General features: G+C 31.1%; 1 protein-coding gene across 1 annotated transcript in view; it reads left to right on the top strand.

Moving 5' to 3' along the window:
• The window catches only part of LOC127729487 (nonsense-mediated mRNA decay factor SMG9-like), a 28,938-nt gene extending 11,293 nt beyond the window's left edge, over window positions 1-17,645 (top strand). The window contains exons 4-13 of the mRNA XM_052237325.1: window positions 983-1,077; window positions 2,262-2,374; window positions 3,481-3,592; window positions 4,218-4,313; window positions 5,443-5,528; window positions 6,247-6,341; window positions 8,427-8,534; window positions 13,413-13,523; window positions 14,427-14,559; window positions 15,719-17,645. Of these exons, the coding sequence (XP_052093285.1) occupies window positions 983-1,077; window positions 2,262-2,374; window positions 3,481-3,592; window positions 4,218-4,313; window positions 5,443-5,528; window positions 6,247-6,341; window positions 8,427-8,534; window positions 13,413-13,523; window positions 14,427-14,559; window positions 15,719-15,797 (1,028 nt within the window). The 3' untranslated portion in view covers window positions 15,798-17,645. The remainder of the gene's footprint in view (window positions 1-982; window positions 1,078-2,261; window positions 2,375-3,480; window positions 3,593-4,217; window positions 4,314-5,442; window positions 5,529-6,246; window positions 6,342-8,426; window positions 8,535-13,412; window positions 13,524-14,426; window positions 14,560-15,718) is intronic.
• Window positions 17,646-17,883: the final 238 nt, after the last annotated feature.

Genomic DNA, 17,883 nt, shown 5'->3' with positions numbered 1-17,883 from the left:
TGATTTATCAACCCCAGAGATGTGATATTCACAGAGGCCAACAAGAAGGTGAATATCACATCCCTAGGGTTGATAAATCATTGTATCAACTGATATTAAGAGTCAACAACTGTTTTACTATTTGACCATTCATACATCTCCAATTTTCAGTATTTGCCCAAGATCTTTAACTTATATCAAATATATTATCTTCTTTTGCAGTTGCTAACTTTAATAAGTTGAAATATTTAATTAAATTTAGTTAAAAAAAAATAACAGCAACGAGAACTTTCATGAGGTCATAAATCTATGTCATTGAAGCTGACTTGAACAACTATTTAGGTGCAGATTAGCTGTTCAAATCTTATATTAACCTTTAAGGATTTTCCCGGAAGTGAATATAAAGTTTTACACAAGATGATTCCTTATGCTTTTAGCCATTGAGAATAAGGAAATATTATAATATAATAAAAACATTGAGTATCAATTATTTGATGCATTGGAAGTAGGTAAAAAGGAAGAAAAAAATATAGATAAAAAATGTACATTCTTTACATATAAATGTAGTCTGTATTGATGATTCAAAACTTTAAAAAAAAAAAAAAAAAAAGTAGCACCTCATTTGTCATTTATGCACCATATATCACTCAATCAGATATAACTTTCAAAACAAAACTTCTGCAACATACTAAGGAGTTTAATTGGGTGGAGTCAAGGATCCCAGATGGAGGAAGGGTCATGGGAAAAGGGTATCATATTACATTATCACTTTATTCTAATCTTTTAAAAAAAAACCAGTAAAGCAGACATTAGTAACAATACTTGGTGGCATTCTGTTTGGAATATTATTTAATTATGTAGATAATAACAAATGTATTAATTTATGATATTATCTAGATATGTATGGAGAGTTGTCTCATTGGCACTCATACCACATCTTCTTATTTATATGTATAAATGTATTACTTTCTATTAAGATCACACTCCTAAAGTAATATTACAGGTTCTAGTCAGAGTAGACTTGCTTTACCCCCGGAAATGAAACACCCTGTCAAACTGGTGGATGATAATCAGAACTGGATAGAAACTGGAATGGAGGTAAGGTCTAAGGGGGTTGAGGGTGCTTGCTGTAGGTTGCACTTCTGCAAATATCGACAATGCAATTTCCCATAGGAACTCCTTTTACAGCTCAAACTCTGCCATTTTTACTATAAAGTTTTTTTTTAAAATTATATCCTATAATGAAAAGTTCATATTTGCACTAGTATTTTTTTCAAAGGGCTGCTTTCCATGTGTATTTATACTGGTAACATTCCAAAGTTATGTCTTTATGAGATGAAACATAGAGATCATATCTGGGAACCAGTACGTAAACAAAACAAATTATATCTATGAATATTATATATCTCCCCAAAAGAGGCATGGTTTGTGAAACAGCTGTATTTACAAAGTGCAACCTGTTCACCTCAAACTTGATATGTCAAGTTATGCTGGTGATAGAATCATAAATCTAGATTATTTCATTAGTTGGTGGAAAGGGGGGAGCTAGCAGTTATGCTTGTAAAAGAAATATTAATGAAGGTTAGTTGCTGGGGTAACTGGGTGGGAGAGCTTGCTGTACCCCAAACCATGACTCATTCAGTTAGTTGAGATTGTTAGGGCTATCAGACCTACAGTTCTGGATGCATTAAAAAATATATGAAGGTTCACATCCATTATATATCAATGTGCTAAAACCAGTGCAGGTCCAAATATTTTTGGGTGTAATGCCCCTTTAAAACCTAAATTAAAATTTCTGGTCAAAATGTCTTGTAAGCACTCTCATTCTTGTAATTCTTTACAAATTTTGATGAAATATTAAAAAGCCATGGTTTAAATAACTTGTTTATTTGTGTGTTGAGTTGCTGTTCCATATTTATATAAGGTTGTGTTAAAATTGCATGTTGGATAAAGTTGAGGATAAAAACCATTTTATATTCAAATGTCTTTGGTCATCTTTTCAATGGTAAAATATATATCATATGTGATTTTAATTCTCTTACTACATGTAAAATATACACACTTTAAAATTACAATCGAGATGAACAGTGTTTATTCAGTTTCATTCATTGTTTTCTATCATTTCAGTTTTTATGAATATTAAGTAAAATTCATAGGTTACTCATTCAAAGACCATTAAAATTACCACTATGACCTTTAAGGCTATTATGAAAAATTAAGTCAACATAATCTCAAAGTATATTTTTTAGAAGGCTATGTTAATTATAGAATATATATTACAGATGTTAGTAGATCAGACAGATTTCTTAGTCATTGGTGTAATAGGTGGGCAAGGTGTAGGCAAATCCACCATTTTGTCTTTATTGGCAGGAAACTCACCTGAAGACACACTCAGGTAATATAAAGTGGTTTTCTGTGGGATGGAGATTACTGAAGATATCTAGTACACGAGACAGTAAACCAAGCACATGTACTGTAAATTCAGAAATCATTGCAAGGGTTTTTATTAAGGCTGATAATCATGATAAAAACGACTTGGTAGGTAAGGCAATAAAATGAATTCTGTAATCATATACATATGAATGTATGGAGATTTTCCTGAAATTGCAATAATTAATCACCTATTTTTGTCCATTCTTCAAAAATAATAATAATAAATTTACGTAATTATTTCTGAATTTTAAAGTATATAGTGTATACAACTAAATCCCTCTCTATGGATGTTAATGATGAGTCTTATTGGACAGTAAACCGAGTTAAAGAAGGCTATGTTAAGTTCAGTTACAAAATACAAAAAAAAATATGAAAAATCTACTCTATTACAAAGTATCAAAATTAAAACAAAATAAATCAAGACAACTTCTTACTATTTGATTCCTTGCTCAGGTCTGGTAGAATTAAGTGTGGCAGAGTTTGTTGTTTATGTTTTAGTGTCAATAAATGAAAATAAATGGATAAACCAAATACGGAAATACCAACATCAAGTTTTATTATTTCATGTTAAAAAAGGTACATAATAAAAACAGTAAACTGCTCCTTGTTACTTTTAAGTGGCCAAAAACAATATTTTACCAATGATAACAAATCTAGATCAACATTGTGACTGATTTGATTACAAATATTATATTTAATAGACACCTATCTTTGGCCTTTGTTAGTCTTGTATGTTTTTTAATTTTAGTTCATTTATATGTTTTGGAGTTTAGTATGACGTCCATTTTCACTGAACTAGTACACATTTTTGTTTAGGGGCCAGCTGAAGATCGCCTCTGGGTGCGGGATTTTCTCGCTGTGTTGAAGACCCATTGGTAGTCTTCGGCTGTTTTCTGCTCTTCGGTCAGGTTGTTGTCTCTTTGACACATTCCCCATTTCCATTCTCAATTTTATATGTTGACTTACAAAAAGTATAGATGTCATGTAATTATTTGTTTTGTCTGGTCGCTCTAACAGTAATTATCCAGCATCTCTATTTATTTATATGAATTTTTTGTTCCATTCCAGAAGTTACATATTTGCACCTCAAAATAGAGAATGCCAGGAATCTTGTGTTCACCTGACTGATGGTATAGATATGTTTGTTACTGGACAAAGAGTTATATTCTTAGATACACAGGTATGTCATTCTGGAGACATTGAAACAGCAGGTCTCACTGAGTTCTATTGAAATAGCTTATTCTACCAGTACTGTGGATTCATTTGTTTTTGTGGATTGACGAAAGTTTAAATTTTCGTGGATTTGCCAAAGTCTGTAAACAAGCTATATATAGCCACAAATTCCACCAAAATTGGTATCCCACGAATCATACTAAATCCACAGTATTGTCATTATGAAACATTACACCAACTGAATGATCCCTCCATCAAAAAGCTAAAAAAAATCAGATTCAATAATGTTCAAAAGTACAGTATTCTGGAATTAAAATTCTTCAGTGTAATAGGGAAGAAGTTAATTCTTTGTCAGAGACTGACAAGGAAAAGTCTTGACACTCAACACAAAAAGTGCTTGTCAACTGGCATAACTCTTGAGATCTTTATAACACATCTACATGCAGACTGCATATGTATTGTACATATTTGTAATTATATATTTCTGTCTGCTGTGTCTATGTTTATCATCACAGTGTACTGGACAAACTTTTTTCCTTGTAAAAATCAGATCCAGTATAAACACACAATCATTTTATGTATTATTGTAGTAATTTTTTTTGTCATTTTATAGTAGTCTTTATGTATTTCAGCCTATATTAAGTGCTTCTGTCTTAGAACAGTTTATCAAAAATGACAAAAAAGTATCCACAGAATTTACAACAGTAGAGAACTATATGGAAATACAAGTAAGTTTTGTTTTCTTTTATTTCCATTCTTTTTTTCATTGAAGTTTATGTCAAAACTTTTAAACATTCTAGCCAATAAGCACATTTCAGGAAAATACTTCTATATGTCTAACAATTTTTTGAGAATTTCACTTGTCTCCCCCACTGGAAGTTAAGCAACCAAAATATTAATTAATACAATAATTTCAATTACAATTACAAAATATTACAATTATTACAATTAAAATATCACAATGATTAGAGTTATTGCAACTTTAACATTATTACAATTACAAAATTATTCAGAATTGAATATGGTGTTTACTTGTACTGTAAGATGAAGAGGAATTACATTTATTTTTACATTGTTGTTAGTGAAGATGTGCACTATTAAATTCTGCATTTACTGAATTTTGAATGATAAACATACAAACATTAGATAATTAATATATTGTTAATCTTTAAATGTAACATCTTGATTGGAAACAAAATGAAGAACAGTAAAATATGTCCAAGTACATGAATAAAAAAAACATATCAAGAAAAATTCCTTTTGGCTTTTGTTTTTCTGAATTATATAATTGGAAATGTTAAAGCCTTTATTTGTCAAAAGCTGGAGTTTGATTTTGAGTATTCAATTATATAGAACGATTTTAATAATGCAATATATAATAGAGAATAGAAATGGGGAAAGTGTCAAAAAGACAACAACCTGACCAAGGAGCAGGAAAGGTGTCCATTTACCATGCTGTATTTTCTATACCCAAGAATATTTCAAAGGATCACAAGTTCCTTTAAAAACTATTCAAACAAAACAAAGTTTAAATAATGGATACGTTTTTATGGACAAACATCCGTGAAAAAAACTAGGGGATTTTTAAGAGTAATTTTTAAGCACAGTGTACATGACAACATTTAATTTTAGCCTGTTTTCACATTTGTTGTGCCTAATTCCTGTAACTTCAGTAAAGGAGAATATATGTAGAAGTGACTGGTTTTTGGCCTCTTTAAGTTTAGTTTGATAAAAGTATTTAAATTATATCAACATCTTCCATAGTCTGTAAGATATCACTCCTTTTTTACCTTAAACCCTTTGCATTTTATGAATAACTGGGATGTCTGGCAAAATTATTTCATTTCTTTGTTTTAGGCTCTCCAGCAGACAGCTTTTCTGATGACAGTTTGCCATATAATTATAGTTGTACAGGACTGGTTTACAGATACCAGTTTACTCAGGTAGGATACTCATATAATTATAGTTGTACAGGACTGGTTTACAGATACCAGTTTACTCAGGTAGGATACTCATATAATTATAGTTGTACAGGACTGGTTTACAGATACTAGTTTACTCAGGTAGGATACTCATATAATTATAGTTGTACAGGACTGGTTTACAGATACCAGTTTACTCAGGTAGGATACTCATATAATATAGTTGTACAGGACTAATTTACAGATACCAGTTTACTCAGGTATGATATTCATATAATTATAGTTGTACAGGACTGGTTTACAGATACCGATTTACTCAGGTATGATACTAATGAAGAAAAATAATGTATGTAGGATGTTATCTTGTCTTTGGAATTTGTTCTTGTTAGATTGATTAATAGCAAAATACTTAATTGAGATGAATATATTCTTTCATTAAACAAATATGTCAAATATGACATGACTATTTTAGATTACCTTAAGGGGGTACCCAACACTTTGACAAAGATAGATATGGATCATTTAATTTTCATTTTAAAGAATTAACTTCCTTAGGTGTTCTGTACCCCCATAATTAAACAAGAAAAGTGAATTTGGTGTTGGCCAATTTAACCTCTGCAGAAAGTTATTAATATAAGATGCTCTGAATTTGAAATAGTCTGTTGTTTTTTTATTAAGAATTCCATAAAATTTGTAAGACAATTATTTTCAGATGTTAAAATCTTGTTTTAACTTGTAGGTTTTTACAAACAGCAGAAATGTTGAAGCCTTCCACCCCATCAACTAGTCACGATAGCTCTCCTGAAGAAAACGCTGATTACTTCCCTAATGTTGGTAGGTTTCAAGTTTGATGTCTCTGTCATAAAACTGCATAACAAGCATGGAATATTGTCAATTGTTCTAAAAATGCAAAGAAATAAAGCAAAGCATCAGTTATTCAACTTTACGGATGTGTTGTTAATAATGGGTGCAATTTAGGTACTCCTAATTACGGATTCTAGGATTGTTTGGAGGTCAGTTCAGATCCATTTTTCTATGATTCAGTATGGAATTTAGTGTAACTAGTATAATAACTGATCCTCAAAATATGTGATTTTTTAACAAACGTTTAGCGAATTGATTTTGAATAGCTAATTATGCCCCTAGGCCATTAAGTGTTACCCTTGTCCGTCTGCACGTCTGTACATCCGTACGTATGTCCCAAAATTAGTTTCCGTTCCCTTACTTTAGTTTTCCTCAACCAAATGTTATGAAACTTATACACAATGCTTTTTACCACAAAACACAGATCAAGTTTGAATTTTGGTGGCATCACTTTTATCGTTCTAGAGTAATGCCCCTTTACAAATGGATAAATTGCTGAATTTTTCGTTTCAGTTCTCTTACTTGTTCTCTTACGAATTTGAGTGGCGTCACTTTTACTGTTCTAGAGTTATACCCCTTTATAAATGGAAAAATTGCTGAATTTTTTCATTTCTGTTCTCTAACTTTAGTTTGCCTCAACAAATGTTATGAAACTTATACACAATGCTTATTACCATAAAACACAGATCAGGTTCGAATTTGGGTGGCGACTCTTTTACAGTTCTCTAGTTATTTCCCTTTATAATGTTATATGCAAGCGGGGGCATCGTCTGTGTCCCATGGACACATTCTCCATTTATTATACTTATATATCAATTTCATTGAAATCATGATTCCAAAAGATGTTTCTCAAATATTTAGATTTTTGAACAAAAAACCACAATTTTGTCCAAATTTCACTAAAAACTAAAGGGACCTTCATTTTATAAATTATTAAGTATTAACACCGTGCATAAGAATTATGGAAATCGCTTGAGCCAGCTGAGGCAATCTTGATTTAACATAAAACATAGAAGTGCTGTTGGACAGACAGAGTTATTGATATAGAGGATCTATAGGTTTTTTGTTGAGCCTGCGAAATTTATTTCGCGAAAGCGAGACATAGCAATCCTAGATTCTGTCGGCAGCGTCAACATTTAGGTTCAGTCTGTGGTTTAAGTTTTTTTAGACATTAATAAATTTGTCAAACCTAAATGGAATTTTAAAGAAAAACAAGTAGATACAGTTTGGGGTTAAAGTTTGTTACACATCAATTACTTTGTCAAACTTTCATAGAGTTTTATGTAACTTTGGCAGAAGCTTTTTAATGATTAAGAGATAATGTCTGAAGCAAACCTTTGAAAATATATTTTTTTTCATTTTGAGTATTTTTCTGATAGATGGACTTCATTTTTTACAGTTTACATTTACAGATAGTCTGGGATTAAATTTTTTTGACATGATAAATTTGTAAACCTTCATGGATTGTTATGAAACTTAGACAGAAGCATATCTTTAAGACCAAGAAATAGCATCTAAAGAAAAAGTTTAAATTTATTTAAACTGGTCATATGTTATTTCAAAGGAACAACTGTTTATGCAAACAGATAGAAGTATTTACTTTCACTTCAGGCACTTGTTACTCATCAATCTATCAAAAGATACTGATTTTTGGCAAAATAATTGTTTTGCTTTATCAAAACATGACTAAAATTGCCTTTAGTTAATGGTCAATCCATTAAAGGCATTAAAATGTCATTTTCCTTTCCAAATCGCTTGTCAAAGTTGTTTATTTTTGTCAATTTTTCTCTGCTCCCCTTGAAGTATTCATACTAACCACATATTGGAGGCAGCCCAACTATGAGTGAAATCTGTATTCTTAAGATTATTACTGCAGACAAATGCATGGCTTAGCTGATAGGAGAATAAGGAGAACAATGGGAAAAATATGCATTCAACACACATTTTGAAATAGACAATTGATTTAAGATCCCTTTAGTTAAAAATATATATTTATTTATTCTCCATCTGGTGTATATGTAATCCAATATTAAATGTATTTTAATTTTGTTTCAGTGTTTATATTAAACAAAGCCAATAGAGATGATTTCAGTATACAGAGTTATGGAAGTATGCAGTATACACTGAAGAAAGCTTTTGATACATCCAAATTAAATATTTTAGGTAAATAAAAGCGTAGAAAACCAATAATTTCAAAGCTTAGAAAGAAAAAATTATTCTCATCAAGTTAAACAAACGATGCTTTACAGTGATTCTGGATAAACAATTAAAGATGTATCTGCTTTGTGCGAAATTAAAAATATTTGATTTTTTATTGCGGTAAAGATTGCATGAAATGCAGTCAAAATCTTTAGATCACTGACTTAATAGCTATATCATCCAAGTCTCATCTCCAACTTTAATGTTCCAATTGTCATAACTACAATCTGTTCCTCTTTTTCCCAATTGTGACCTACCGAATTAGGTTTATCACCGGGTTTATACTTACATATGAGCAACACGATGGATGCTACATGTGGAGCTGGATCTGCTCATCCTTCTAGAGCACCTGAGCTCGTCCCTAGTTTTTGATTGGGTTTGTGTTACACAGTCTTTAGTTTTCTATGTTGTGTTTTGTATACTTTTGTTTGTCTTTTGGTCTTCTTTTTTTTTGGCCATTGCATTGTCAGTTTGATTTTGACTGATGAGTTTGAATGTCCCCTTGGTATCTAAGAGTTCAAACAACATAGTGCACCAGTGTGTACATTATACAGATAATAAATCCATGCCCATGTCAAGCAATATTGATTAATAATATTTACTCAGATATTCATATTAAAATGATGTTTATGTATATAATCATACTGGTTAATAGGTATTTTTTGTTAAAAACTACATACATTATTCATGGTGTATGAATCTTTCTGGTCTAAAACAAAATTTCAAGTTCAAGTACAATTATGGACAAAGGTAGATAACTCCAATTCAAAATAATGTTTAATTACTCTTCAATGCTTAGAACTGCTTTAATTTTTTTGTTGATTTCCAGAAATTGATTTATGTTGTTTAAGGTGTATAAAAGTTCCCAAAATATACAAGAAAAGGAATAGTGTCTGTATTTTTGTTCTTCATGTGACATAGAATTTGTATATGTTGGAAGATGACAGATTTATCACAAAAATTACATTAAAACTACATTTTTAGCTTACAAATAGCTTCATTAGAATTAAAAAGAATATAGTCCTGGCACTCATACCACATCTTCTTATTTATACTGGTGTACCAAAGGAAGATTTATTACTGACAACAGAAACATCATATCCATGTATACTTATTAACTTAAACAACATCACCATTGGAATGTCCAATATAGGATAAAGCACATTTTTTGGATACGATTGCTGTCAGGCAATCTGTAGACTTTTACCATTGATTCCTTTCCAAGGCTCTCACGTCAACCGTTTTGTGATTACATTAGGAACAACTCAGATTCTTAAGATTGTCCTGTTATAAAAAGTAAAAACAAACAAGAGATTGAATTTAAACATCTTTCTGTTAATTTTCTTTCTCATAATCCTCATGTTTTGATATCTCTCTTTTTTATTTGCGTTTATTTTTCAATACGGAAAATCAGAATTAAGCAGTATTTATATTTAGGGTATTATATATTTAGAATCACATCAGAGAGGGAATTCAGCGGTTTTGTTAAAATGCGAGAGTGGTTCCGAATACAACTATTTATGTCAGATAAGCACTGCAGTGATATTTTTCCTAATACATTGTGTATGTTACCTTTATGAAACTTTGATATTGAACTTCCATAAAGAAATGGAGAATCACAATCAAAGACGTATAACTAACATATAATATACATCCTTGCTACAATTGACCTCAATCAAATCATAATTCTAACGGTTTATTTACATGATTAAATGCATGCGTAGTTTTCTTGACCTCAAGGGGTATCAGATTAAATAGTTGCCCTGGATTCCCCACTCTGTTGATTGATTTGAAACCCAAGAGATCCTTTCTGTGTCTATCTGCTATTTAGGGTTATTGTTGTTGCATGATTTTAAATCATGTGCAACATTTAAATAAAAAAAATGTTGTCAACAACGTACTGGTAGAAGTGGAACACCCCGTCAGCCAAAATGGGAGTCTTTCCATATTATCAGCGTTAAGAAACTACGTTAAGAAACTATGCGGTATTGGCTTTGCTCATTGTTGAAGGCCGTACGGTGACCTATAGCTGTTAATTTCTGTGTCATTTGGTCTCTTGTGGAGAGTTGTCTCATTAGCAATCATACCACATCTTTTTTATACATACCACTTGTTGCTCATTGTTGATCAAATGTTTTTAAAAAGTCAAATTCCTTTAGCATGTTGTAACATTTAAGTAATTATCAGATGTGTTTATTTGCTATTATTCCTGTTTTGTTAAAATTTTGAGTAGTTCAATAATGAACTACCGGTAGGTCATTGATAGATTGTAAACATGTGGATAGACTATTCTATTTAAGTCAGGGGTACACTTTGGATAGACTATTTCATTCAAGTCAGGGGTTAAAATCTGTAAAAACTGACTTGTTATATATGGCACATGAATCAAAACAGTAAGAAAGCCAAATCAAATACAAAGTTGAAAGTTGAAGAACATAAAAATCAGGGTTTAGTTTAATCCATTAGAATTTTTTGTTAAATTGAATTGTGCAAATCGTTGTCTTAAAATTTATTTTAAGTTCCAGATATATATGTTTAAATGCATCTTTGCAGGTTATTTATTTTTTTCAACTCAATTGCCAAAAAAATTGTAGCTCGAGATACCGTTTTCCCAAAAGCTTTCATTCATGATAGAAGTTACAATCTTGCCCGCGAACATCATTTAAATGTGTGCAGTTTTGCAAGACGTCTAGGATTTTAACATTTTGGGCCATATGAATCCTAATCCCAAAGAAAGACCATATTGACTTTTGTGTGCTTATACAAATGTATATTTTTGACACTAAGTATGTGGGATTGATAACATTCAGAAGGAATCTATACTAATAAAGGAAGAGACCGATTTCATTGAGCCACAACTGAAACCATACAAAGTCAGAAATATTTGTGATATGACGTATAAATGTAGTGTTTTGTACTTCCTAAATTTGTCTTTGAAACAATCTCTTTTCTGCAGAAAACACCAATTTTTGAGAAAATATCCAAATTCGGAGACCGTTATTGATCTGTGTCTTATATGCTTTCATGCATGCTCAATAAACATACTGCCCGCGAAATCTAACTAGTATAGGACAATGGTGTTGATTGAAAATTACAACATTCCAGGCCCTTTTGTTTTCCACTTAATTAATAACCAATTAACAAGTTCTGGGTCAATTCCAATACCGATCCCAGTAGTACCTGTTACCAGTTACATAATCTGTACATTCCGCCTCTGTCAGGCGCACCACCAAACGGTGTTTTGGGGATTTGCTATATACATGGATCATAATCACACCTGAACTACGTCATTAGACAGGGATTGACACTTTGACCCAAAAAATATATCTACAAGTAGTTTCCGGTTGTAGTAAGAAAAGCAGGATCAGTTCAAACAGAAAGATTTTTAAAGCAAAGGAAAACTGTACGCCTTACAATCAGCATGACTTTGTCGAATGACAATACAAATACTAAATAGCCAGAGTGAAAATAAGGCGTAGATCCTTTAATTCAGTCACAAACCCGCGTTGTCGCTGGTGTGTTCTAGTATTTTTAAAATGAGAGGGTTTGAATTTCCAAGAATCAAGCAAATGTAGAGCAAATTTAAAACACAATAATTACATTGTTCATGTATAAATATACACTTGTATCAGAGATTGGCTATTTTTTAAAGTTGAAAAACGATATGCAGATTGAATCAAATAGGGAATACATGTGCAGTTGAATTATTTTTGAGAATAATATTAATATCAATGAAAACAATGGCGATCGTATCCCTCAGAGCAATCATGCTCTTTGATTTCAAGAGGTTATTGATGTGTAAACTGGGGTGATTAACTTTCAAACTGAATAAACATCAGAAGGAATTTGATGTAAAGTTTGTGGGTCAGCGGCCCAGTTAACACTTCTATTCAATAATCTCTGGATAAAATGTGTTTAATCTTAATAATTCTTAACAAAAACATTTGCAATATTTAAATAACATTTTTTTTCATTAGCTACTATTTACCATCAAATCCACAGTAACTTTTAACATATCATAACTAAGGAGTTAGTCGCCATATTGACATGCTGCTATCCATAAATCATCAATTGATGCAGTAGAATCAAAAATGAAACAACATCTACCTCAAAAATCTATTGTAATGAGATAATGTTAAAATTTGAAGTGTAAAAGTAACACTTGAAGGTTGTACTCAAATGACATCATGTTTTGCCATGACGTTAATGCGCCAAGATCATTCATGAAATTTTGGGGAATATAATTTTATTTTAATTCTATACATTTTAACAAGCTCTACTGCATTATGTTCTTTTTTATGCACTATAATAGGAATAACGTTCCTTTAAATTTATTTTCAATTTCAATTTACCTTGAACCTAAAGATCCCATACATATGTATCATGTAACAATAGACCACAGTCAAATTGACATAGTGTTGCATAGATATATAAAATAGCTTCAGCAACATGGTTGATCGAAGTGTAAACAAATGGGAAAAATCTAATTTAACAATCCTGTTTGAGTATTTATAGATATGCAAATCATATAGGTTTTATCTAATGAGCAAGTTGACACCATTTTGTATGATATCATTTGATCAATAATATATTTTGCATGTTGAATCAAGGAACTTTGAAAAGACTGTGCTGCATTATTTGAGGTTAATTTAATTGATTTAATATGAAGAAAAGCTGGTTTCAATGTTAGTATGATTGAAGTTATCATAGTTAACTTTCCTTCCAGAAAACAAATTCTATTTGTTTGACTTCATTATTAAATTGATAAAAGGAGATATTGGTTATATGTTAAATAGACAGTAATCACAGATTATTATTAAAAAAAAACTTTCTATATTTCAGAAGGTGTAACTATGGCTGATGGAAAAATTATTCCTGGATTAAATCATAAAACAATTGATTTAGATGTAAATTTGTTCCTGCTACCAAATATAGAGGATATGAAAACAGAAGGTATTGACTTATATAAATATCAAATGTTAGGACAAAAAAGAAAAGAATTGTAATGAAACATTATTGTGTTTAATGTTTGCAGGTATCAGTCACATATTTGAAGGTTTCAAACTGAGCAAGTTGGTGAACAATAAGTGGATACAGTTTATGATAATTTGCAGCCCTCACATCACAGTATGTGCTAAAAACTCCAATGCCATCAGTCATAGAATTGTTGGCATATATTTTTTTCATGTTGTTCAATCAAAATTAACATTACATAAAGCAGAAGGTCCAGTAAGGGCTAGTTTTGGCCCAAAATTCGAAGCACATCTGATGAAAGGTTTTTGACATTTTTCAAACACTTTAGTGTCTACTTCAGTCGATTCAATTAGTTTATGTAAAAGATTTGAACTAATCTGGTCATTAAAGATGCTCAAATTCAAGCTTAAAGATGAAAAATCTATCAAATATGCCATAAAATGTCACTTTCAGATGGTTTTTGTTTAAAATGTAAGTGGCTGCATTCGTGTTCAGTTTCAACCTTTATATTATGCATTATCATCAAATACAACATATATTAAAATATTAAGACTGAACACAAATGCGGCCACTTTCATTTAATGATCATCACATCTATTCACAATAAAGTATTTCAGCATTGTTGACAATGATCATCACATCTATTCACAATAAAGTATTTCAGCATTGTTGTCAATGATCATTACATCCATTCACAATAAAGTATTTCAGCATTGTTGTCAATGATCATTTCATCCATTCACAATAAAGTATTTCAGCATTGTTGTCAATGATCATTACATCCATTCACAATAAAGTATTTCAGCATTGTTGACAATGATCATCACATCTATTCACAATAAAGAATTTCAGCATGGCTAACCTGTTTTCTTTTATTTACAGATCCAGTGTCCTTGTTGTTACCGGATTACAGGGGATATCCAAGTTTTGATAACTTGATAAATTCACTTCGTCAACAGATTTATTACATGCCAAGGGAACACTTGACACATGCCACTTTGTCTGAGAAAAATTGGTAAACATTGATTTTTATTTGAGGTTTATTATCTGATTAAATGTCAACATAAATGAATTATATCAAAGGTCTCTAATTCTCATGGTATGACAGAGGATCTGTGGTAGTCTCAGTTTAGTTTTTTTATAATCATTTTAGATTCTTGACCATTTTAAAGAGCTTGACACATGCATATTGTGTAGACACCTGTTCATTATTGCAGATCCCACGTTGGCCTTTAAATGTTTTTTTTTTGTGTGTGTTGGGTTGTTGTAAAATGATTGATTTACACATTTGAAACTTATTCAACTTTACATGGGAATGAGTGTCAAAAACTGTTTATATTTTCATACACAGTGTAAGTGAAACATTTTTTTTTCATTGTATGTATAAAACTGACTGTAAATGTACTGATTTCATTCTAGGATTTGCTTAAATTAGCTTCTGAAAAATTGGCCATCAAAAAAAAATGTGAGCCTCTACCAATAAACCAATATTGCAAAATATGTGTTAAAAACAATTTGTTTCCTTTCAGTGAGTTAAATAATTGTTCTCTCAAAATTATTTTACACTGTTTAAGAAACATAAGGTAGTTTGTAGTCCTGCTTATCACAGGCCTCATCCAGGTCCCTTCAACAGATGGAGAATCATTCTCAGTATCAACACATTGAGCAGGTTCACTAAACAAATCTTCCAATTGAATGATTTTTTTTTTAATTTTGCAAATGTATAAAGCCATTTTGGTTTATATATAATATCTGTATTGTTTAAAGCCATTTTAATTTATGGCAAAAGTACAACTTTTAAGATCTTCCAAACGATATGAGATTTTCTTTTTCGTCTGGAAATCATTTTGATAGAAAAAAAAAGTAAATTGACTTCTTTTGTTCTCTGATTTAGACAGGACCAAAACCTGTTCATCATTATACTTTCAATCATGATCAGTTATTAACAGGGTTTACAACAGCCTGTTAATTTACAATAGGATGTTGTCCTTCCAAAAATATGTACCATGATGAAAAAGTTTTATGTCAGCCTTGAAATGGCTTCATCTATTTTAAAAATCCATACAGTTAGATAAAACTAAATATTATCTTGTTGATTCATTTTACTGACATCACAGAAGAAAAAGCTTAGTCTAGTCTAAGTGTTTTTTACCCATGTACATTTCTATTTGTAGGTTTCATTATGCAGCAAGAACTTGGGATGCAGTAAAGAAGTCTCAATTAATGGCTGAATATAACAGACTTTTACATTGAAACTGTTAAATGTTATAATGTGCACAAAGCTTACAACTGAATATGATATCCAAATTTTATACTGACCACAAGCTTAAAGCAAAGGAGAGGATATAGGAATCTCTTGAATGTATAAAGACACTTTTTTACATCAGATAAATGAAGTGAAACAAGTGATGGATGCAGACTCACATTCTTAAAGTATCGAAGTAAAGTCCAATAAAATGTTGTGACAGACTTTGTTGATTGTGAACTATTCCAAAAAGGTATTGAATGAAGTCAGACTTCAAGCCTAAGAAATGATGAAGAGAACTTTATACTAAAAAAACACTAATTAAAAAGTAATTTTGTGGTCATGAAAGATTCAGTAAATGTATATTGCATTAGCTATCTGCTTGTATTCTGTTCGCAAGATGGTGAATTATCAGTAATGATAAACACATGTTAATGTTTTGATTGTTTGCCTTGTCAGATGTTATGAATACTTTACATTATGGTTTAATCAACAAAATTTGGTATGAAAAGTTATAGCAAATATGAAGATAAATTTTTGCTAATATGTCAGCACAGATGAAATTGTCAGTTGTCTTCTTACAGGAGTTAGTGCCCTTAAATGACAAATCTTATTCTTTTTTGTGTTTTTGCAAATAAGACATTATGTCAGAAATTATATTCTGGTTGTACAATGTTTGAGATTGTCAAAAGTTGAAGATGCATAGACCTAGTGAGAGACGGAGGCTCTTGACAGTCTCTAATTATGGGATTATTGGAATTTGGCTATTTTTTTAAAGTAATGTGACAAAACCATCTTGTGAATGCAACTCCTGGACTTTGACTTTTGTTTTAGTATTGTGATAATAACACCTGGTGAACACACTTCCTCTGAGACCATTTGTCAGAAAGCTATGATACAATATAGGATTTTTGCCACCAGGTGTAGTTTACTATATTATTCTGTCATTTGGTTCCACCATTTTTTTTACTGGAGTTATGGGACTTTGAATACTTTTTGTCCCCAGCACAACCTGTGGCGGGGGGACATAGAAAGACTGGGTGTCCGTGCATCTGTCTGTCCAGTCTTGTTAGTGCTCTGTACAATTCTTGCCAGATTTTTATATAACTTATAACATAGGTTTATATCAGTAATGTCTCTGACAAGTTTGAAAATCCGTGCTGATCAATTATTTTTAAAAAGAGTTAGTGCCCCTTGGACATATCAATTATATGGAAAATTGTTGTTTTTAGAGCTCTCACGTACAATCCTTGCCAGATTTTTATGAAACTTATATCATAGGTTTATATCAGCAATGTCTCTGACGAGTTCAAAAATTAATGCTGATCAATTATTTTTTAAAGAGTTAAGCCCCTTGGAAATATTAATTATACAGAAAATTGCATTGTTAGCGCTCTCACATGTACAATTCTTGTCAGATTTTTATAAAACTTATTTCATAGGTTTATATCAGCAATGTCTCATGTGAGTTCGAAAATCAGTACTGATCAATTTTTTTTTAAAGAATTATGCCCCTTGGAAATAGTAATTAGTCCCCTACTGACAAAGTCGAAGGGGACTTTAGGTTTGCACTCTGTCTGTCTGTCTGTCTGTCTGTCTATCTGTCTGTCTGTCCGTCAGTTCGGCAAACAGTTTTCCACACTTTTTAAAGGCAGTGCTTTAATGCCTTTATATGTGTGCCGGGTTAATTTTTCCTTCCGCCATGTCTACGTGGGGGGTCCATAGGCCATAATAAAAATCCGGAAGTGTTGAATTCTTTCCTCTTCTTTTTGTGATATAAAATGTTTTTCGTTTCATTTCATTTACATTGGGAAATGAAGAAACAATCAATGTGTTTTGTTTGTTCTAAAAACTTTTGATAGATTTTTATTTTGTATTATAAGCAGTTAACCGATTGACAAACTATAATTATTTGAATTCTGTGTGGAAAGAGGTCAGGTTAATTTCGAGTAAAATCTGCAATCTAAAGATGTTTTTAAATCATTTCAGTCCTTGATATAACAATGAAAGGTCGACTGAACATGAATTATATTGCATATACTAAAAAGAAAATGCCCAACTATATGAAACAGTATTTAACTATAAACATAGATA

Source organism: Mytilus californianus, unplaced genomic scaffold, assembly GCF_021869535.1.
Source record: "Mytilus californianus isolate M0D057914Y unplaced genomic scaffold, xbMytCali1.0.p SCAF_2, whole genome shotgun sequence".
NCBI classification, from domain to species: domain Eukaryota; kingdom Metazoa; phylum Mollusca; class Bivalvia; order Mytilida; family Mytilidae; genus Mytilus; species Mytilus californianus.
Note: the sequence above shows the minus strand (reverse complement) of the source record. Positions and strands in the feature narration are given on the sequence as shown.